A 24,092-nucleotide genomic window follows, 5' to 3' on the forward strand; every position below is an offset into this window, starting at 1 on the left:
AATTTTCTCCCTCTTTATTAGCTTTTTAGTCATTGCTGCTGGTTCCTAAAAAATTCCTAATCCTCTGGCCCACCACTAGTTTTTGCCACTTTGTCTGCCTTAGTTTTTGATTGGATACTCTCCTTGACCACTTTTGTTAACCACGGTTGGTTCATCCTTCTTATCGAGTCCGAGATATATTTTTGATGAGCATTATGAAATATCTGCTTAAATGTCCACCACTGCTCATCCAATGACCTTCCCCTTAGTCTATTTTCCCAGCTCGCTTTAGAGAATTCTTTCATCGTACCTCTGTAAATGCCCTTATTTAAGTTGAGGACACTGGTTTGAGACCAGGGTTGCTCGCCCTCAAACTGAATTTGAAATTCTACCATGTTGTGATCGCTACCTCCTAGAGGATCTTTAACTACGATATCTCTTATTAATCCCACCTCATTACACATTACTAGATCTAAAATAGTCTGTTCCCAGGTAGGTTCTGCAACATATTGCTCTAAGAAACAAATCCTGATGCACTCTACAAATTCATCTTCCAAGTTACCCCTGCCAATCTGATTTGACCAGTCAATATACAGATTAAAATCACCCATGACAATTGCAGCACCCTTCTTACACACCTCCATTATTTCCTGATTTATACTTTGTCCTAGAATGAGGCAACTCTTCAGGGGCCAAAGGCAACTCCAACCCGTGACTTCTTCCCCTTGCTATTCCTTATTTCCACCCAAACTGGTTCCACATCATAATCTACTGCACTTATATCCTACTCACAATGGTACTGATACCTTCCTTTATTAACAAAGCTACCCCACCTCCTTCTTCTTTTTGCTATTTTTCCAGCATGTCGAATCCCCTTGGACATTGAGTTTCCAGTCTTGGTCAACCTGCAACCACGTCTCTGTAATAGCTATCAAGTCATATCCATTTATTTCTATTTGTGCCGTCAACCCATTTATCTTGTTACAAATGCTGTGTGCATTCAGGTAAAGAGCCTTAAGCTTTGACTTTTTACCATTATTACTCATTCTGCTTCTAATTTCTGCCGCACTCTTCTGCTTATATTTTCTGCCCCTTCCTATCACATTTTGATTATCATTTGCTTCATCACTATCCTGCACCTCTGCTCTCTCGTTTCTTTTTGATTTTTAAAATTTCCCTTCAATTGAACCTTCCCCTCCAAACTCCGCTAATTAGTTTGAAGTCCTATCTATAACAAAAACAGAATTACCTGGAAAAACTCAGCAGGTCTGGCAGCATCGGCAGAGAAGAAAAGAGTTGACGTTTCGAGTCCTCATGACCCTTCGACAGAACTAGCTATAACCCTGGTTATATGTTTCACCAGGACACTGGTCCCAGCATGGTTCAAATGAAGCCCGTCCCAGTGGAACAGCTCTCCCCTACCTCAGTACTAGTGCCAGCACCTCATGAATCAGAACCCATTTCTCCCACATCAATTTTTGAGCCACGCATTTACCTTTCTAATCTTTTTTGCCTAACACCAATTTGCACATGGCTCAGGTAGTAATCCGGAGATTATAACCTTTGTGGTTCTGCTTTTCAATTTAGCCCTGAACTGCTCAGTAGAACTCCTCAGCAGAAGCTCTTTCCTAGTCTTACCTATGTCGATGGTACCTACGTGGACTATGACAACTGGATCCTTCCCCTCCCACTCCAAGTTCCTCTCCAGCCCAGAAGAGATGTCCTTAACCTTGGCACCAGGTAGGCTACGCAGCCTTTGGGACCCTCTATCCTTGCTGCAGAGAACAGTATCTATTCCCCTAACTATGCTGTCTCCTATTGCTACCACATTTCTCTACTCTTCCCCCACAAGCGTAGCGCTCTGCACCACAGTGCTGTGGTCAGTTCACTCATCCTCCTAGCAGTCTGAGTCCTCGTCCACACCGGGAGCAAGAACCTCATACCGACTGGATAAGGTCACTGGCTGAGGCTCCTCCAAAGCTAAATTCTGGGTCCCCATACCTTGCCTCACTCGCAGTTACACCCTCCTGTCCCTGACCATGGTCCAAATTTGATGTAATTAATCTAAGGAATGTAACTATCTCCTGAAACACAGTGTCCAGGTAGCTCTCCCCCTCCCTGATGTGTCGCAGTGTCCGCAGCTCAGACTCCAGCTCATCAGCTCTGAGCTGAAGCTCCTCGAGCAGCCAACACTTGCTGCAGATGTGTTCACCGTGGATCACACCGGTGTCCACCAGAGCCCACATACTACAGCTGCAACATATCGTCTGCCCAGCCATCTCGATTCTATTTAATTAACTTGGATGTTAAATATTTTAAGAGTGAATTTCTTAACTGTATCCTTCAGCTGGGAGCGAGAGAATGTGCAAGAAAGGCACTGATCCTTAAACAGTAAAAAGAGGTTCCACTGGTTAAAGTACTGATACGACCCAACCCACTCTGTAACTAACTGCAATTAGTGTCAGTTAAAGGAAGAAAAAACTTTCACCACCTCAGTAGCTCCCAACACTCTTCATAAACAATGAAGGATTTTGTAAAGTGCGCTCATGTTGTAATTTAGGAAAAATGGCAGCCAATTTACACACAGCAAGATCCCACAAACAGCAACGGGTTGATGGCCAGATTATCTCTTTCAGTGACGTTGGTTATAGGATAAATATTGGCCAGGATGTCAGGGAGAACTCCACTGTTCCTCTTTAACGCCAAACGGACTTTTACATCCACCTGAGGGAGAAGGCACGGTCTCGGTTCAATGTCAAAGGACAGCACCTCTGACAGTGCAGCACTCCCTTAGTACTGACCCTCTGACAGTGCAGCACTCCCTCAGTACTGTTCCTCCGACAGTCCGGCGCCCCCTCAGTACTGACCTTCCAAAAGTGCAGCACTCCCTCAGTACTGACCCTCCAACAGTGCAGCACTCCCTCAGTACTGACCCTCCGACAATGCAGCACTCCCTCAGTACTGACCCTCCGACAATGCAGCAGTCCCTCAGTACTGACCCTCTGACAGTGCAGCACTCCCTCAGTACTGACCCTCCGACAGTGCAGCACTCCCTCAGTACTGACCCTCCGACAATGCAGCACTCCCTCAGTACTGACCCTCTGACAGTGCAGCACTCCCGCAGCACTGACCCTCAGACAGTACAGCACTCCCTCAGTACTGACCCTCCGACAGTGCAGCACTCCCTCAGTACTGACCCTCCGACAGTGCAGCACTCCCTCAGTACTGACCCTCTGACAGTGCAGCACTCCCTCAGTACTGACCCCCTGACAGTGCAGCACTCCCTCAGTACTGACCCTCTGACAGTGCAGCACTCCCTCAGTACTGACCCTCTGACAGTGCAGCACTCCCTCAGTACTGACCCTCTGACAGTGCAGCACTCCCTCAGTACTGACCCTCTGACAGTGCAGCACTCCCTCAGTACTGACCCTCTGACAGTGCAGCACTCCCTCAGTACTGACCCTCTGACAGTACAGCACTCTCTCAGTACTGACCCTCCAACAGTGCAGCACTCCCTCAGTACTGACCCTCTGACAGTGCAGCGCTCCCTCAGTACTGACCCTCTGACAGTGCAGCGCTCCCTCAGTACTGACCCTCCAACAGTGCAGCACTCCCTCAGTACTGACCCTCTGACAGTGCAGCACTCCCTCAGTACTGACTCTCGGACAGTGCAGCACTCCCTCAGTACTGACCCTCTGACAGTGCAGCACTCTCTCAGTACTGATCCTCCAACAGTGCAGCACTCCCTCAGTACTGACCCTCTGACAGTGCAGCGCCCCCTCAGTACTGACCTTCCAAAAGTGCAGCACTCCCTCAGTACTGACCCTCCGACAGTGCAGCACTCCCTCAGTACTGACCCTCTGACAGTGCAGCACTCCCTCAGTACTGACCCTCTGACAGTGCAGCGCTCCCTCAGTACTGACCCTCTGACAGTGCAGCACTCCCTCAGTACTGACCCTCTGACAGTGCAGCTCTCTCTCAGTACTGACCCTCTGACAGTGCAGCGCTCCCTCAGTACTGACCCTCTGACAGTGCAGTACTCCCTCAGTACTGACCCTCCAACAGTGCAGCACTCCCTCAGTACTGACCCTCCGAAGAGCGGCGCTCCCTCAGTACTGACCCCCTGACAGAATTCCTCTATTTTATTCCATTATTTTGTGTGTGTTTGTTTGTGAGAGTTAGGGTAGTTAGAAAGATGAATTACTTTACCTTCCTAGTTTCTGCTTGACAAGTCTGGTTTTATAATTAACTAATAATGTCATTATTTACTGAACAAGCCTCGGCACTGCCTGGTCATCCTGAGATTCATATATAAAGGGGCTGGCGGAGGTGCAATACTCTGATTACCTGTCAGTCATGTTCTCGTCTGAAGCTTTATGTTCCTTGGTCTCACAATCCATCCCTTCCTTGCGGGCTTCCTCCAGCCGGAGACTGGGCTCGATGGACAGCGCCTCGGAGCTCAGCCAGGACTCAGCAGAGGGAGCCTTGCACAGGCGCTGCTTCTTGTGCTGGCAAGGGGCTTTCAGGGAACAGGAAGGGGGCTGGGACCCCAGCCGGGGCTCTGAAACCTTCAGCTTCTTCTGCAGCGTAGCGCTGACGTCACCCGCACCCCCTGAGGTCACGCGTTTGACCTTACGCCGTCGGCGCAGTGGCTGCCCAGGTGTATTCTCGGTGAAGGAATCTGACTCATGCCAGGTGTGGTACTTCCCCTTGAGCGTGACATTGAGGGAAGAGAGTCTCTTCACCACTGCTCGGTCATCGTCGGAATCACTGGCCCCTCCCCCGCCCGCGATGCCTCCCCCACCCCCCACCTCGTCCTGACTGGATTCCGAGGCCTCGCTGTAGCAGCGGGCATAATCCAGCGAGTGGTTGGAGTTGGAGCGCCGCTTGCGCCCCCTCCGTTTACGAGCCTGCCTTCTCTGCTGCTGCCGCGGGCACAGGACCGGTCCATCCCAGATCTCCTCGTCCAAACGGTTCTGTTCAGACGTCTCGTCCAGCGCAGACGCCAGGTCATGAGCCAACTCATCCATTGCACAGCGTCTGGGAAAGATCAATGGAGAGAACAGGAATTAAATAGCCAGTGATACTAGGTTCAATAGAACAGGAATTCGATAGCCAGTGATACTAGGATCAATAGAACAGGAATTAGATAGCCAGTGATACTAGGATCAATAGAGTGATACCAGGATCAATAGAACAGGAATTAGATAGCCAGTGATACTAGGATCAATAGAACAGGAATTAGATAGCCAGTGATACTAGGATCAATAGAACAGGAATTAGATAGCCAGTGATACTAGGATCAGTAGAACAGGAATTAGATAGCCAGTGATACTGGGATCAATAGAACAGGAATTAGATAGCCAGTGATACTAGGATCAATAGAACAGGAATTAGATAGCCAGTGATACTAGGATCAATAGAACAGGAATTAGATAGCCAGTGATACTGGGATCAATAGAACAGGAATTAGATAGCCAGTGATACTAGGATCAATAGAGTGATACTAGGATCAATAGAACAGGAATTAGATAGCCAGTGATACTAGGATCAATAGAACAGGAATTAGATAGCCAGTGATACTAGGATCAATAGAACAGGAATTAGATAGCCAGTGATACTAGGATCAATAGAACAGGAATTAGATAGCTAGTGATACTAGGATCAATAGAACAGGAATTAGATAGCCAGTGATACTAGGATCAATAGAACAGGAATTAGATAGCCAGTCATACTAGGATCAATAGAGTGATACTAGGATCAATAGAACAGGAATTAGATAGCCAGTGATACTAGGTTCAATAGAACAGGAATTAGATAGCCAGTGATACTAGGATCAAAAGAGCAGGAATTAGATAGCCAGTGATACTAGGATCAATTGAACAGGAATTAGATAGCCAGTGATACTAGGATCAATAGAACAGGAATTAGATAGCCAGTGATACTGGGATCAATGGAACAGGAATTCGATAGCCAGTGATACTGGGATCAATAGAACAGGAATTAGATAGCCAGTGATACTGGGATCAATGGAACAGGAATTCGATAGCCAGTGATACTGGGATCAATAGAACAGGAATTCGATAGCCAGTGATACTAGGATCAATAGAACAGGAATTAGATAGCCAGTGATACCAGGATCAATAGAACAGAAATTAGCCAGTGATATTAGGATCGATAGAACAGGAATTAGATAGCCAGTCATACTAGGATCAATAGAGCAGGAATTAGATAGCCAGTGATACTAGGATCAATAGAACAGGAATTAGATAGCCAGTCATACTAGGATCAATAGAGTGATACTAGGATCAATAGAACAGGAATTAGATAGCCAGTCATACTAGGATCAATAGAACAGGAATTCGATAGCCAGTGATACTAGGATCAATAGAACAGGAATTAGATAGCCAGTCATACTAGGATCAATAGAGTGATACCAGGATCAATAGAACAGGAATTAGATAGCCAGTCATACTAGGATCAATAGAACAGGAATTAGATAGCCAGTCATACTAGGATCAATAGAACAGGAATTCGATAGCCAGTGATACTAGGATCAATAGAACAGGAATTAGATAGCCAGTGATACTAGGATCAATAGAGTGATACCAGGATCAATAGAACAGGAATTAGATAGCCAGTGATACTAGGATCAATAGAACAGGAATTAGATAGCCAGTGATACTAGGATCAATAGAACAGGAATTAGATAGCCAGTCATACCAGGATCAATAGAACAGGAATTAGATAGCCAGTGATACTGGGATCAATAGAACAGGAATTAGATAGCCAGTGATACTAGGATCAATAGAACAGGAATTAGATAGCCAGTGATACTAGGATCAATAGAACAGGAATTAGATAGCCAGTGATACTGGGATCAATAGAACAGGAATTAGATAGCCAGTGATACTAGGATCAATAGAGTGATACTAGGATCAATAGAACAGGGATTAGATAGCCAGTGATACTAGGATCAATAGAACAGGAATTAGATAGCCAGTGATACTAGGATCAATAGAACAGGAATTAGATAGCCAGTGATACTAGGATCAATAGAACAGGAATTAGATAGCTAGTGATACTAGGATCAATAGAACAGGAATTAGATAGCCAGTGATACTAGGATCAATAGAACAGGAATTAGATAGCCAGTCATACTAGGATCAATAGAGCAGGAATTAGATAGCCAGTGATACTAGGATCAATAGAACAGGAATTAGATAGCCAGTCATACTAGGATCAATAGAACAGGAATTAGATAGCCAGTCATACTAGGATCAATAGAGTGATACTAGGATCAATAGAACAGGAATTAGATAGCCAGTGATACTAGGATCAATAGAACAGGAATTAGATAGCCAGTGATACTAGGATCAAAAGAGCAGGAATTAGATAGCCAGTGATACTAGGATCAATTGAACAGGAATTAGATAGCCAGTGATACTAGGATCAATAGAACAGGAATTAGATAGCCAGTGATACTGGGATCAATGGAACAGGAATTCGATAGCCATTGATACTGGGATCAATAGAACAGGAATTAGATAGCCAGTGATACTGGGATCAATGGAACAGGAATTCAATAGCCAGTGATACTGGGATCAATAGAACAGGAATTCGATAGCCAGTGATACTAGGATCAATAGAACAGGAATTAGATAGCCAGTGATACTAGGATCAATAGAACAGGAATTAGCCAGTGATATTAGGATCGATAGAACAGGAATTAGATAGCCAGTCATACTAGGATCAATAGAGCAGGAATTAGATAGCCAGTGATACTAGGATCAATAGAACAGGAATTAGATAGCCAGTCATACTAGGATCAATAGAGTGATACTAGCATCAATAGAACAGGAATTAGATAGCCAGTCATACTAGGATCAATAGAGTGATACTAGGATCAATAGAACAGGAATTAGCCAGTGATACTAGGATCAATAGAACAGGAATTAGATAGCTAGTGATACTAGGATCAATAGAACAGGAATTAGATAGCCAGTGATACTAGGATCAATAGAACAGGAATTAGATAGCCAGTGATACTAGGATCAATAGAACAGGAATTAGTTAGCCAGTGATACTAGGATCAATAGAACAGGAATTAGATAGCCAGTGATACTAGGATCAATAGAACAGGAATTAGATAGCCAATGATACTAGGTTCAATAGAACAGGAATTAGATAGCCAGTGATACTAGGTTCAATAGAACAGGAATTAGATAGCCAATGATACTGGGTTCAATAGAATAGCTGAGTACAGAAGTTGGCCATTCGACCATTGTGTCTGTGCCAATTCATTGCAAGATGATATGCAATTAGTTCCAGTCTCTTGCTCTTCCCTGTAACATTGCAAAATATTGCCCCAGCACCCTTTTGGAAGTTCTCACTAAATCCGTTTTCCCCAAACTTTCAGATTGCCCATTCCAGATCACAACTCACTGCAAAAAAAATCCTCCCTCAACCTCCTCTGCTCCAGGTAGAACGAATCCCAGCTTCTCCATGTAACTGAAGTCTCTCACCACTGGTCCCATTCTGGTAAATCTCCTCCACACCCTCCCCAAAGCCCTGACATCCTTCCCAAAGTGTTGTGACCAGAATTGAACACAATATCATAGCTGCGGCCTAATCAGTTATTTATAAGTTTTAGCATTACTTAATTGCTTTTGGATTCTGTTAATAAAGCCATGGATCCCAAAAAAGGGGACAACCTTCTCACCTGGTCCTGCCAGCTCTCCTGTCCCTTCAATCCCATACTTCAATTTTGTAAGTAAAACTATGCGTTACTTTGCCAAATGCTTTTTGAAAGTTCATATCCACATCAACAGCTCTACCCTCATCCAGCCTCTCCCTCAACGGCTCTACCCTCATCCAGCCTCTCCCTCAACGGCTCTACCCTCATCCAGCCTCTCCCTCAACGGCTCTACCCTCATCCAGCCTCTCCCTCAACGGCTCTACCCTCATCCAGCCTCTCCCTCAACAGCTCTACCCTCATCCAGCCTCTCCAAAACACGGCTCTACCCTCACCCAGCCTCTCCCTCAACGGCTCTACCCTCATCCAGCCTCTCCCTCAACGGCTCTACCCTCATCCAGCCTCTCCCTCAACGGCTCTACCCTCATCCAGCCTCTCCAAAACACGGCTCTACCCTCACCCAGCCTCTCCCTCAACGGTTCTACCCTCATCCAGCCTCTCCCTCAACGGCTCTACCCTCATCCAGCCTCTCCCTCAACAGCTCTACCCTCATCCAGCCTCTCCAAAACACGGCTCTACCCTCATCCAGCCTCTCCCTCAACGGCTCTACCCTCATCCAGCCTCTCCCTCAACGGCTCTACCCTCATCCAGCCTCTCCCTCAACGGCTCTACCCTCATCCAGCCTCTCCCTCAACGGCTCTACCCTCATCCAGCCTCTCCCTCAACGGCTCTACCCTCATCCAGCCTCTCCCTCAACGGCTCTACCCTCATCCAGCCTCTCCCTCAACGGCTCTACCCTCATCCAGCCTCTCCCTCAACAGCTCTACCCTCATCCAGCCTCTCCCTCAACAGCTCTACCCTCATCCAGCCTCTCCAAAACACGGCTCTACCCTCATCCAGCCTCTCCCTCAACGGCTCTACCCTCATCCAGCCTCTCCCTCAACAGCTCTACCCTCATCCAGCCTCTCCAAAACACGGCTCTACCCTCATCCAGCCTCTCCAAAACACGGCTCTACCCTCATCCAGCCTCTCCAAAACACGGCTCTACCCTCATCCAGCCTCTCCCTCAACGGCTCTACCCTCATCCAGCCTCTCCCTCAACAGCTCTACCCTCATCCAGCCTCTCCCTCAACGGCTCTACCCTCATCCAGCCTCTCCAAAACACGGCTCTACCCTCACCCAGCCTCTCCCTCAACGGCTCTACCCTCACCCAGCCTCTCCCTCAACGGCTCTACCCTCATCCAGCCTCTCCCTCAACGGCTCTACCCTCACCCAGCCTCTCCCTCAACGGCTCTACCCTCATCCAGCCTCTCCCTCAACGGCTCTACCCTCACCCAGCCTCTCCCTCAACAGCTTCACCCTCACCCAGCCTCTCCCTCAACGGCTCTACCCTCACCCAGCCTCTCCCTCAACGGCTCTACCCTCATCCAGCCTCTCCCTCAACGGCTCTACCCTCATCCAGCCTCTCCATTATTTCGAAGAACAATCAAGTTAGTTAAACATGAATCACTTTTACTGCCTTTCATTTATGAACCTACAAATTTCCAAGTGGCAATTAATTTTGTTCCTAACTATTGCTTCTATCAGTGTCTCCATCCCAGACATTAGACTAACTTGCTCTGTAGTTGCTGGGTTTACTCCTCTCCCCTTTTTGAAATACTTGATTGAAACCTTTAAGATCTTCAGGGTCTTGACAGGGTGAATGTGGAGAGGATGTTTCCCCTTGTGGGAGAATCTAGAACTGGGGGGTCACTGTTTAAAAATAAGGGGTCACTCATTTAAAAAGATGAGACAAATTTTTTTCTCTCAGAGGGTCATGAGTCTTTGGGACTCTATTCGGTAGATGCAGAGTCTGTGAATACTTTTAAGGCAGAGGTGGATAGATTCTTGGTAAGCAAGGGGGTGACAGGTTATCGAGGGTAGGTGGGATGCAGATTTGAGGTTACTATCAGATCAGCCATGATCGTATTAAATGGCGGAGCAGGCTCGAGGGGCTGAATGGCCTACTCCTGCTCCTTGTTCATACGTTCGTAAACAGGGGGTAACATTGGCAACTCTCCAGTCCTCCAGCACCACCCCTGTATCTAAGGAGGATTGGAATGTTGTGGTCCGAGCCTCCACAATTTCCACCTTTACTTCCCTCAGTAAACCAACAAACATCCCTCCCGGACCGAGTAACTTTTCTACTTTCAGCATTGCCTCCTCTTTATCACTTTTTATTCTATCCAATATCATTACTGCCTCCTCCTTCACTGCTAGATTAGCAACAACCCCTTCTCTAGTGAACAGAGATGCAGAATCCTCACTAATACCTTGACCATGTCCTCTGCCTCTTTTGTAAAGGAAGCCAGATTATTCATGATGGTACAAATGCTTAAAAGGAGCTTCCAGGTCTGATTTGAGATGTAGAACAGAGTTGCAGCTTTAAAAAGATGTATTAGCTGTAGCAACATAGCATAAATATACGATTTCTGATTTAAATATCCTGCAGCTGCAAACATTTCTTCCCTTAATTAAAAGTTTACTTTGTTGTACAGTTGGCCCCAACCTTTCTTTGACTCTCCTTTTACTACTCATGTGTTTATAAATTAGTTTTGGGTTCCTTTCTATGTTATACTAATCTATTCTCATACTCTCTCTTCCCTTTTCAAATCTCCTCTGTATTTTCTGTATTCAGTTTAGTTCTATACTGTAGAACCTGACAGGCATAAACCCCTTTTCCTCTTTAGCTTTAATCCAGATATCTTCAGCCAGTCAGAGAGCTCCAGCTTTGCTCTTAAGGGGCTGTGTAGACATGAGACTACACCTGAGTGAGACAGATTGAGTGAGGAGTTAGGAATTTGGTTCACGCACGAATTCAGTGCCGAGGGGCAAAGAGGTGCCCCTTTCTCTACTTTCTTTCAGCCTCCAGTGGTTGGTGAGTTTCCTTCCTTGTTTCCAAGCTAGGTAAGCGCAGCTTTCTATTACTTTATCTGTGCAAATTATTAACTAATTCACTAATTAAATAAATAAGGCTGGACAGCAATGGCAGCACATGGGAATCTGGAATGCGCTGAATCCCGAACAGCCACATCTGCAGAACGTGTCTGCAGTTTAGGCAACTGCGGCTCTGAGTTGCTGACATCACAGAGCATCAGGGAGGGGGAGAGTTAGCTGGACACCTTGTTCCAGGACAAAAACAGAATTACCTGGACAAACTCAGCGGGTCTGGCAGCATCGGCGGAGAAGAAAAGAGTTGACGTTTCGAGTCCTCTTGACCCTTCAACAGAACTAGGTGAATCCAAGGAGAGGGATGAAATATAAGCTGGTTTAAGGTGGGGAGGTGGGGAGTTGGGTGGGGGGAGAGAAGTGGAGGGGGGGGTGTGGTTGTAGGGACAAACAAGCAGTGATAGAAGCAAATATATAAAAACAAAAAAACTGCGGATGCTGGAAATCCAAAACAAAAACAAAAACAGAATTACCTGGAAAAACTCAGCAGGTCTGGCAGCATCGGCGGAGAAGAAAAGAGTTGACATTTCGAGTCCTCATGACCCTTCGACAGAACTAGTTCTGTCGAAGGGTCATGAGGACTCGAAACGTCAACTCTTTTCTTCTCCGCCGATGCTGCCAGTAATAGAAGCAGATCATCAAAAGGTGTCACAGACAACAGAACAAAAGAACACATAGGTGTTAAAGCTGGTGATATTATCTAAACGAATGTGCTAATTAAGAATGGATGATAGGGGAATTAAGGTATAGCTCTAGTGGGGGGGAGCATAAAAGATTTAAAAATATTTAAAAATAATGGAAATAGGTGGGAAAAGGAAAATCTATATAATTTATTGGAGAAAAAAAAAGGAAGGGGGAAACAGAAAGGGGGTGAGGATGGGGGAGGGAGTTCACGACCTAAAGTTGTTGAATTCAGTATTCAGTCCGGAAGGTTGTAAAGTGCCTAGTCGGAAGATGAGGTGCTGTTCCTCCAGTTTGCGTTGGGCTTCACTGGAACAATGCAGCAAGCCAAGGACAGACATGTGGGCATGAGAGCAGGGTGGAGTGTTAAAATGGCAAGCGACAGAGTTCTGGGTCATTCTTGCGGACAGACCGCAGGTGTTCTGCAAAGCGGTCGCCCAGTTTACGTTTGGTCTCTCCAATGTAGAGGAGACCACATTGGGAGCAACGAATGCAGTAGACTAAGTTGGGGGAAATGCAAGTGAAATGCTGCTTTGTTCCAGGAGGCAGTGATTCCTCTTCAGTTTGGCAGATCTTTAGAGTTGGTCAATGATCAGGGACAGGAGAGTGTGACTGTGAGTCAGGCAGGTAAGGGGACCCAGCATGAGGTGGTCTAGGAGCCTCAGTCCCCGACTTTCTCCAACAGGGTACGAGACACTTGCTGCCTGTGTGGATGAGGAGAAGGAGCGCAAGGTGGATGAGTGGAGTGACCATGGCATCGTGGTGAAGGATGACATTCAAGTAGGGGGAGTGAAGAGGAATGTGGTAGTGATGGGAGACAGTATCGTCAGGGGGATGGATACTATTCTCTGTGGACGACTGTGAGAGTACAGACGGCTGTGTTGCCTGCCTGTGCCAGGGTTTGGGAAGTTTGCTCAGGGCTGAAGAGGAACTTGCAGTGGGAGGGGGAGGATTCAGTTGGCGTGGTCCATGTAGGTACCAATGACATAGGTAGAACTAGGAAGGAGGTTCTGTGTAGAGAGTGTGAGGAGCTAGACACCAGATTGAAAAGCAGAACCTTTAGAGCAAAGTCAATAAACCAGAGAGACGCGTGCAAATTCCCAGGGGTTTATTCCTGGTGTTAATTCCTGAGGTTTATTCTAGTGGGTTCATTGCTAGGTGTTTAATTTCCTGCAGCTTATTCCCTGGGTGCTTATTTTCCAGGGGTTTATTTTCCCGGGATTTATTTTCCCGGGGTTTATTTTCCCGGGGTTTATTTTCCCGGGGTTTATTTTCCCGGGATTTATTCCTGGGTGTTTTATCTCCCCTGGGTTTCTTTCAGGAGTTTTTATCAATGGTATTTCCCCAGATTTATTCCCAGGTGTTTATTTCTCCAGGGTTTATTTTCCCAGGCTTATTCCAGGGTGTTTATATTCCAGGGGTTTATTTTTCCCAGGTCTTTTCCTGGGGGTTTATTCCTGGGTTTCGTTCAGGAGTTTATACCCGTGGTATTCCCCAGACAATTATTCCCCGGTTTTCATTTCTCCCGGATTTATTCCCAGATGTTTATTTTCCCATATTTATCCCCTTTCATGGGTTTATTCCTAGGTCTTTATCCACCCGGGTTTATTCCGGGGTCTTTATCTCCCCGGGTGTTTATCCTCCCGGGCTTATCCCTGGGTGTTTATCCCCCCGGGTTTACCTTCCGGGTTTATCCTACCAGGTTTATCCCCGGGTGTTTATCCCCCCGGGTGTTTATCCCCCCCTGGTGCTTATCCTCCCAGTTTTATCCCCGGGTGTTTATCCTCCCGGGTTTATCTCTGGGTGTTTATTCTCCAGGGTTTATTCTTCCGGGTTTACCTCTGGGTGTTTATTCTCCCGGGTTTATCTCCGGGTGTTTATTCTCCCGGGTTTATCTCCGGGTGTTTATTCTCCCGGGTTTACCTCCGGGTGTTTATTCTCCCGGGTTTATCTCCGGGTGTTTATCCTCCCGGGTTTATCTCCGGGTGTTTATTCTCCCGGGTTTATCTCCGGGTGTTTATCCTCCCGGGTTTATCTCCGGGTGTTTATCCTCCCGGGTTTATCTCCGGGTGTTTATCCTCCCGGGTGTTTATCCTCCGGGGTTTATCTCCGGGTGTTTATCCTCCCGGGTTTATCTCCGGGTGTTTATCCTCCGGGGTTTATCTCCGGGTGTTTATCCTCCCGGGTGTTTATCCTCCGGGGTTTATCTCCGGGTGTTTATTCTCCCGGGTTTATCTCCGGGTGTTTATCCTCCCGGGTTTATCTCCGGGTGTTTATCCTCCCGGGTTTATCTCCGGGTGTTTATTCTCCCGGGTTTATCTCCGGGTGTTTATCCTCCCGGGTGTTTATCCTCCGGGGTTTATCTCCGGGTGTTTATTCTCCCGGGTTTATCTCCGGGTGTTTATCCTCCCGGGTTTATCTCCGGGTGTTTATCCTCCCGGGTTTATCTCCGGGTGTTTATTCTCCCGGGTTTATCTCCGGGTGTTTATCCTCCCGGGTTTATCTCCGGGTGTTTATCCTCCCGGGTGTTTATCCTCCGGGGTTTATCTCCGGGTGTTTATTCTCCCGGGTTTATCTCCGGGTGTTTATCCTCCCGGGTTTATCTCCGGGTGTTTATCCTCCCGGGTTTATCTCCGGGTGTTTATTCTCCCGGGTTTATCTCCGGGTGTTTATCCTCCCGGGTTTATCTCCGGGTGTTTATCCTCCCGGGTGTTTATCCTCCCGGGTTTATCTCCGGGTGTTTATCCTCCCGGGTGTTTATCCTCCCGGGTTTATCTCCGGGTGTTTATCCTCCCGGGTTTATCTCCGGGTGTTTATTCTCCCGGGTTTATCTCCGGGTGTTTATTCTCCCGGTTTATCTCCGGGTGTATATTCTCCCGGGTTTATCTCCGGGTGTTTATTCTCCCGGGTTTATCCCCGGGTGTTTATTTTCCCGCCGCTCTCTCACCTTCTCTCCGTTCCGTCTCGGTCCCGGTCGATTATGTCATTTCCGCCCCGCAGAGGACAACGCGTTTCCGCCCCTCAATGTCCGTCATTTCCGGTTTTCTCAGTGACATCCGCAGCCAGGTAAGGGCGGGATCTCCGTTCGGCAGCGGCCGCCCCCTCCCCAGGCTCCGCCCCTCTTTAGGCCCCACCTATTCTGTCGGTTATGTCCCATTCCCAGGCTGAGCCCACCCGCTCCGCGCTGACCACGCCCCCTCCGCGCGGACCACGCCCTCTCAGGGCTGAGCCCTCCCCCTCCAAGCTGACCCCTCCCCTTCCCCCTCCCCCTCCGGGCTGGCCCCTCCAGGTTGACCCCCTCCCCCTCCAGGTTGACCCCTCCCCCTCTGGGTTGACCCCTCCCCCTCCAAGTTGACCCCTTCTCCTCCGGGTTAACCTCTCACCCTCCGGGTTAACCCCTCCCCCTCCGGGTTGACCCCTCCCCCTCCAGGTTGACCCCTCCCCCTCCAGATTGACCCCTTCCCCTCCGGGCTGACCCTTCTCCCGCCAGGTTGACCCCCCCCTTCCAGATTGACCCCTCCCCCTCCAGACTGACCCCTCCCCCTCCAGGTTGACCCCTCCCCCTCCAGATTGACCCCTCCCCCTCCAGGTTGACCCCTTCCCCTCCGGGTTGACCCCTCTCCCTCCAGACTGAACCCTCCCCCTCCGGGTTGACCCCTCCAGTGGTAAATCTGGAATTGAAAAGCTGGTCTCAGTAACTGTAACCGTGAGACCATCGTCAATTGTTGTAAAGAGCGGATCTGGTCACCTGGCTGGATCAGAGGGACCTCGGTGTGTATGTCCACCGGTCCCTTAAGGTAGCGGGACAGGTAGGTAACCTGATTAAGAAATAAAAACAAAAAAACTGCGGATGCTGGAAATCCAAAACAAAAACAAAAACAGAATTACCTGGAAAAACTCAGCAGGTCTGGCAGCATCGGCGGAGAAGAAAAGAGTTGACGTTTCGAGTCCTCATGACCCTTCGACAGAACTTGAGTTCGAGTCCAAGAAAGAGTTGAAATATAAGCTGGTTTAAGGTGTGTGTGTGGGGGGCGGAGAGATAGAGAGACAAAGAGGTGGTGGGGGGGTGTGGTTGTAGGGACAAACAAGCAGTGATAGAAGCAGATCATCAAAAGATGTCAACGACAATAGTACAATAGAACACATAGGTGTTAAAGTTAAAGTTGGTGATTTTATCTAAACGAATGTGCTAATTAAGAATGGATGGTAGGGCACTCAAGGTATAGCTCTAGTGGGGGGTTTTTTTATATAATGGAAATAGGTGGGAAAAGAAAAATCTTTATAATTTATTGGAAAAAAAAGGGAGGGGGAAACAGAAAGGGGGTGGGGATGGGGGAGGGAGGTTAAGAAGGCGTTTGGGATACTTGCCTTTATTAGCCGAGGCGTAGAATATAAGAGCAGGGAGGTTACACTGGAACTGTATAAAACTCTGGTTAGGCCACAGCTGGAGTACTGTGTGCAGCTCTGGTCACCACATTATAGGAAGGATGTGATTGCACTGGAGAGGGTACATAGACTTAAGGTAAGGGGCAGGAGGTTTAGAGGGGATTTGAGGAGGGATTTTTTCACCCAGAGGGTTGCTGGAATCTGGAACACACTGCCTGAAAGGGTGGTAGAGGCAGAAACCCTCAAAACATTTAAGAAGTATTTAAATGAGCACTTGAAACACTAAAGCATACAGGGCTACAGGCCAAGTGCTGGAAAATGGGATTAGAATAGATAGGGGATTGATGGCTGGCACGGACATGATGGGCCGAAGGGCCTGTTTCTGTGCTGTATAACTCTATGTCTCTGTGATCTTACCTGGCCTGGTCTGGCCTACACATGACTCCAGATCCACAGCAATACCCTCTGAAACGGTCTAGCAATCTACCCAGTTATATCAAACTGCTGTAAAGTCTATAAGGAATGAAACAGGCCGAACCACTTGGCATTGACTTGGTAACACCTGGGGTCTTGTGCAAAAATTAGGAAAGCGGTCTTACAGACTAGAACCACAGAATCACAGTGCAGAAGAGGCCCTTCGGCCCATCAAGTCTGCACCGACACGTGAGAAACACCTGACCTACCCACCTAATCCCATTTACCAGCACTTGGCCCATTGCCTTGAATGTTATGATGTGCCAAGTGCTGGTAAATTCCGTATCCAACTTCCTACTTCCCTCTACTTCCCGACTTTAATACTCCATCCCATAAAATGCCAACATTCCATTTGCCTTCCTAGTCACTTGCTGTACCTGCATACTAGCTTTTTGTGATTTGTGTACCAGGACCCCCAGATCCCTCTGTACTGCAGCATCTGTAATCTTCTGCTTTTCGATTCTTCCTACCAAAGTGGACAAACCCACATTTTTTCACATTATGCTCCATCTGCCAAATTTTTCCCACTCATTTTTAAAAATGTTTTTCATGGGATGTGGGCATCGCTGCCTAGGCCAATATTTGTTGCCCATCCCTATCTGCCCTTGAACTGAAGGCAGTTAAAAGTCAACCACATTGCTGTGGGTCTGGAGTCACATGTAGGCCAGACCAGGTAAGGACAGCAGATTTCCTTCCCTAAAGGGCATTAATGAACCAGATGGGTTTTTACAACAATCAATGATAACTTCATGATCACAATTACTGAGCTAGCTTTATATTCCAGATTTATTAATTGAATTTAAATTCCAACAGCTGTCATGGTGGGAATTGAACCCATGTCCACAGAGCAATAGGCTGGGCCTCTGGATTACTAGCTCTAGTGACATTACCACTAAGCCGCCTTCTTCCCCAAATCTATCTTACTCTATCTATATCCCTTTGCAGACTCTGTATCCTCCTACCTATCTTTGTGTCATCAGCAAATTTGGCTACAATATATTCAGTCCCTTTATCCAAGTCATTAATATAAATTGTAAAAAGTTGGGGTCCTGTCTTGTTTTTATAATGATATAAAAGCACCAATCACTCATAAGGCATTGTGTAAACACACTATTGGTTCAGTTATTGAGATGAGGCACATGGGAACATGTATACATGGATATAAAGCTTGAAGACATCAGAGCTGCAGAGCTGTGTGTGTGTGTGCTCTGCTGAAAAGCAAAAGTGAAACTAAAACTGGATTGCTTGACACACTTCCTTTCTAGTGATGTTGTGCTTCTATCCCTTAAAGGCAAATTACAACAGGCCCCAACACTGATCTCTTACTCATTGTGTAGTAATTATGGTTCCATTCCGTGTGTAAAAAACCTTTAAGAATTATGCTTGTTAAGGAAGATCACATGATCTATAATAGCCAATAGGAGAGTAGCGTGGGCTACCTCAGTAGTTAGTCATACTGAGATAGAGTTGGAGTTGAAAGCACACATGTACAAGATGCTGAGTACCTTGTAAATAAACTTAAAGTTTCCGCCCAAGGAGTGTCTGCAGAACAACTCTATCAGTAGTACCAACCCTGCCACCACACACAACAGTTTGCCAACCTGAAAATGGCCCATTTTTCCTGACTCTCTGTTTCCTGTACCAAAGGCTTGAGTAGAAAGAAGAATGAGGTCCTACAGGCAGAGTTTAGGGAGCTGAGGAAGAAAGTAAAAAGCAGAGCCTCAAAAATAGTAATCTGCAAATTGCACCTCAACAGCGCTGAGACTGGTATTGTAACAGGGAAGTTTGTCTCTGGTGCTGAGTAGGGTTTAAGCTAGCTTGGCAGGGGGATTGGAAACTGAGTGTAGATTCAGAAGGGAGGGAACCAAGGCTGCAAATAGAATTAATGAGCAAGTATGGAAGGCAGAGGAAATAAAGGCTCGAAAATAGACAACAAAAGAATTTGGCAACTCTAAATAGGGTCTCCTTCAGTGCACAGAGTCCAGTGAATAAAGCACTTGAGCTGTGGACACAGATAGACACTTGAAAGCATACCATAGCTATTACTGAAACCTGGCTTGCAGAAGAGCAGGAATAACTCCTCAATACCAGCTGTTTGTTGTAATTCAGTGTCGGAGCAGTGGGAGGTATTCAAGGAGGACATAGACGGATTTCAGGACAAATATGTTCACACTAAGAAGAAAGATGGGACTCCCAGATCTAAACCACCCACCACCCCCCCTCCCCGTCCTGTGATGGTAAACAGCATAAGGTGTAGGGATGACACAAAGAAAGGAAAGCTTGTGTCAGAATCCTAGATCTCAATACTGCAGAAATCCACACGCTCTTTGTAATTACATCCAGAATTGTACATTACTGAAGCCACAGAGCCAATGATGAACAAAGAGCAAAGACTTGGCTGCAAGTACAAATGTGAGTTCCCAAAACTCTCCACACAAGACTGGGGTGACTGAAAAACGCATACAGATCGCACTGAGGGAGGATGCTAAACCTGTGTGCCTATTCAAACCATGTAAGATCCCCCACCCACTCATGAAGCAGGTGCAGTAGCGGCTGGGACAAGATGACAAAGCTGGGAGTCATCTGCCCAGTCACACAGCCAACTGCATGGTGTTCCAGGATGGTCCCAGCCCCGAAAGCGAACAGCTCCATCGGTATCTGCGTCGACCTGACAGAGCTCAATAAAGCTGTAGCCAGGGAAGTACATCCCATGTCCTCAGCGGTCAAAAGCCTGTCTAAACCCCGAGGAGCTCTCAGTGCATTCAAAACCAGACACAAGCACCAGCTTTTGGCGACTCCATCTTGATAAAGAGTCCAGGCTACCGACAACATTTATCAACATTTCTGGCAGGTTCTGCTTTCACCACCTGCCATTCAGAATCTTGTCCGCGCCAGAAATATTCCAACGTACGATGCTGGCCATTTTTCAGGGCCTACTGGAGGTCGTTTGCCCCGTGGATGATGTATTGGCTCATGGTGTAATGTTAGAGAGACTCACAGCCGGTCTCACTGTGCCTGTAGGAAGCAGGCCAGACGCTGAACGACAAATGGGAGTTTTCCAAAACATCAGTTGATCCCTGGGCCATATCAGCAGCGATAAGGGCATCACAAAAAACCAAGGCTCACCGTGAGTTCCCAAGCCCGCCTCAACTCCAGACCCTCCAGCACTTCTTGGGAATGGTGAATCAGCTGGCAAAGTGTTTACCACAGAACCCTCGAGGCATCTACTTAAAAAAGAGCAAGCATAGTGCTGGGACTCCCATCAATAGAAAGCTCTCACTTGTATCAAGGTGATGCTGCTCTCCACTGACATTCTGGCTCACAATGACCCAGGGCTGCCCAACACCATAGCAGCAGATGTCTCATCCACAGGCCAGGAATAGCTAGATGGCACTCGCTGAGATGTGTACAATGCATCCAGAGGGCTGTTGGACATGAAGAGGAGATACGCTGTCATGGAAAAGGAAGCCCTCAAGGTCACAGAGTTTTCAGACTGTATCATTGGCCTCAGGGTTACAATCAAAACAGGCTACTAGTCTCCTTATTGGATGAGAAGGAGCAAAGATGCCCAAGGTTTTGCCTGTGACTCAGAGGTTTGCCTACGAGACAGTGTACGTCCAAAGTAAAAATCAGACAACAGCAGACACTCTCCCAATGGTCACTGTGGGCCTCCTGACAAATCAGGATGTCAATCCCGTTGAATAACTGGAAGTGTACTCCCAATTGCCAAGGAGACACCTGCCAGTGACCACAAGTAAACTCCAATAGATTCTCAGGAACAAATGCACAATGAGGAGGGTGCTTTCCTCCACAGATACTGTCAGCAAGGCTGGCCCCAGCAGAGACCGAACAGAGAGACCACAGAAACCTGGTTCGAGCAGCAAGAACACTTCACCGTTATGGATGACCTCCTGGTGCGGGATGAGCAGCTGATCATCCCAGTCTCCCTGCAGCCAGAGATCCTTCAAAAAATACACCAGGGCCACGTGACCATCACTAAGTGCAGAGCACGGCCCAATCCGCTGTCTGGTGGCCAGGCATTTCCAAGGCAGGTGAGGACACCATTGCAAATTGCCGCTTGTGTGCATTGCACAGACAGGACCAAGGAGAGTCCCTCATCCCCACACAATTCCCCACTGTGGGAGAGGCTGGCTGTGGACCTGTTCATCTGCACCAGCAAATCCTTCCTTATAGTGGTGGACGACTTCTCCAGATGGATTGAGGAGAAGCAATGATATAAAACTACCACAGAGGCAGTAATTAAGGCAGTAAAAGAGATGCTCGCGAGCCAAGGCATTCCGGACAAGATCATGTCTGTTAACGGCCCACAATTTTCCAGAGAATACTCTGCCCACTTCCTCCACCATACCCAGCTTCTGCTACTGTCCCAGCTCCCTGAGATACCCACAGTTAAATGGAGAAGCTGAAAGAGGGATCTGTACGGTAACAGCCCTCCTGATAAAGGATGAGGACTTTCCCACATCGCTGCTCACAGACACGTCCACCCCTTTACATTGTGGCCTGTCCCCATCCAAACTCCTGATGGATAGAAAACTCGACACACAACTTCCAATCTTATCGGAAAAACTCATACCAGGGTTGGTGACCAAGGGTTAGCAGGACATCCAAGCAAGAGAGCAGTCGTACAGACAGAAGCAAGCCTCCACCTACAACAGAAGGTGCCGCACTAGACCCTCGCCACTATTACAGCAAGGTGACAAGGTCTGGATTAAAGACCTCAAGAGAGAAGGTACCGTCATTAGAAAGAGTGAGGACCAACCTCGCTCCTATCTGGTTGGCACCACAATGGACCCAGTCAGGAGAATCAGGAGGAGTCTCCTCCTCATCCCCAGACAGCCCATCGCCACTGTGCAATAGAGAGATATCGGGGGACATACCCAGGTGTCAGAACAACCTCCAAACCAACAGCAGCAGAGCCTACCGCTCCTCCGACAGTAGTGTGAACAGGATATGGAAGGTTTATCAGGCCTCCAGGTCACCTGAACCTATGAATTTAAGGACTTGAAGGGGGCAGATGGGGTAGTGATACTGTAGTAATAGTGATAATGTGGTAATAATAATGTTAATGTATGATAGTAAGAACAATGTAAGACAAAAGGTAAACTATAATCACTTCAAATACATTGGATAAAGACCTGAGGGAGGTGTAGTATAAGCTTCTGGCACATAAGGGTTAATGTGGGACTGAGAATAATACCGTCCACATAGTAATGTAAGAGAGCACATGACCCACACCCAGGTTTAGTTGACTATTGTACAGAGCTGTGTGTACCAGCAAAGCATGCAGACAACCTCTAGCTCTGTACCCTTTTCTGTACATATGTTAACGGGTGATAAGCTAATCCTTTTTGGCAACTTCATTGTCAGAGTTGGGGAGGACAAAGACCTCTGGGGAGAAGGGGTCCAACTCCAATGGTACCCTGCTCCTGACAAAATACCTAGAACACAGCCTTGTCATAACCAATACCTTGTTCTGTCAGAGAGACAAGTACAAGGTCTCAAGGCAACACGCTCGCTTCAAGCACAGGCGCTGGTTCAACTACGTCATTGTCTGAGCGAGGGACCACAAGGACGTACCTATCACCTGAACCATAACAGGAGCCGATGACTGCTGGATGGACCACTGCCTAATTCACTTTGTCATCAACATCAACGTAGCCCCCAAAGCAGCAACAGCAACAGAAACAATGCTTCAGGAAAATAAACACTGAGGCATTCAAGGACCCTGTTCAGCCAGTGCCTCAATGCCAACCTGGACACTCCCGATGACCCAGACACGCAGTGTCCACAGCGCCTGGTCTGCTCTCGAAACCTCCATCACCATCGGAGAGACGCTTGGTCATTCAGCCAGGAAACACCAAGGCTGGTTCGATGAGAATGAACAGGAGATCCAGGAGCTGATAAGCCGCAAGTGCAAGGCATGTCTGAATCTGAAACAGCACCTCAACCCGAGAGCAAGTAAGCAGCTCTACAGAGGGCCAAAGGCTGGAGTCCAGCAAAAAAAACCACAACCTAAAAACAGACGGTGGGTGGAAAAAGTGTAGGAAATCTAACAGTTAGTCAACAGCCGTGACACACCAGGTTTCTTTAGCACTGTCAAACACCCAAGGGCCCACTCCACTGCTGGCCAGGAACGGAGAGATGCTCATCAAGGACAGAGAGGCAGTCAGCACCTGCTGGAAGGAGCTTCTTAACAGAGACTCTGTCTCCAACGCGAGTATCCTCAACTCCATCCCGCAGCATGCTACCCACCACCATCTCAGCACAACCCCAACCCGGCATGAGATAGAAAAGGCCATTCGACAGTTAAAGAGCAATGAGGCATCAGGAATCCCCGCTGAAGCACTAGAGCCTGGTGTCATCTTCCTCATTCCCTGTGGGTGGCCCTTGTTCCCCCAGGGACCCACCCTGCAGCTTCTGTGGACCCTGGAAGATGTCAGGGATCTGAGACCGGCTAAGGATGTAGGAGTGGTGGACACTCCCTGGGAATCGTGCACGGACCTGCAGGATGTGACTGGGGTGGTCACGCATCAGCTGAACATTGAGCGAGTGGAAGCACTTGCGGTTGGCATGGTGGACTGCTTGTTGCCATGGAGATCTAAGCACCATGTGAGTACAGTCAATGGCACCCTGTACTTGTGGAAAACCTGAGATCCGTGCACATCCCAGCGCTCTTGCTTCCTGGCTTTCCTGATCCTGGTTGAAATGTGTAAAGTTCTGTGCCTCTGTGAAGATGGCATCCATGACCTCCTAGATACATTTCTGGGTGGGCGCTTGTGAGATCCCACACAGCTCAGCTGCAGAGCCCTGGAAGGAGCCACTGGTCTAAAAATTGAAAGCTGCCACGTCCACTGGATGCCCTCCATGT

The 24,092-nt window shown here is 47.7% G+C and overlaps 1 protein-coding gene across 10 annotated transcripts in view; it reads right to left on the reverse strand.

The window, feature by feature from the left end:
* LOC121292766 (G patch domain-containing protein 2-like) overlaps nt 1-15,374 on the reverse strand; it is a 46,284-nt gene extending 30,910 nt beyond the window's left edge. For all 10 annotated transcript variants that reach the window (XR_005946324.1, XR_005946323.1, XR_005946325.1 and 7 more), the window contains exons 1-2: nt 15,291-15,374; nt 4,327-5,019 (exon numbers count right to left, since the gene is read on the reverse strand). Coding sequence is in view for 7 of the 10 variants with exons in the window: in XM_041215130.1 (XP_041071064.1) it covers nt 4,327-5,009 (683 nt within the window). In the remaining 3 variants the exon portion in view is untranslated. The remainder of the gene's footprint in view (nt 1-4,326; nt 5,020-15,290) is intronic.
* Nucleotides 15,375-24,092: the final 8,718 nt, after the last annotated feature.

The sequence above is a fragment of the Carcharodon carcharias genome, chromosome 20 (assembly GCF_017639515.1).
Source record: "Carcharodon carcharias isolate sCarCar2 chromosome 20, sCarCar2.pri, whole genome shotgun sequence".
In the NCBI taxonomy this organism is placed as follows: Eukaryota; Metazoa; Chordata; class Chondrichthyes; order Lamniformes; family Lamnidae; genus Carcharodon; species Carcharodon carcharias.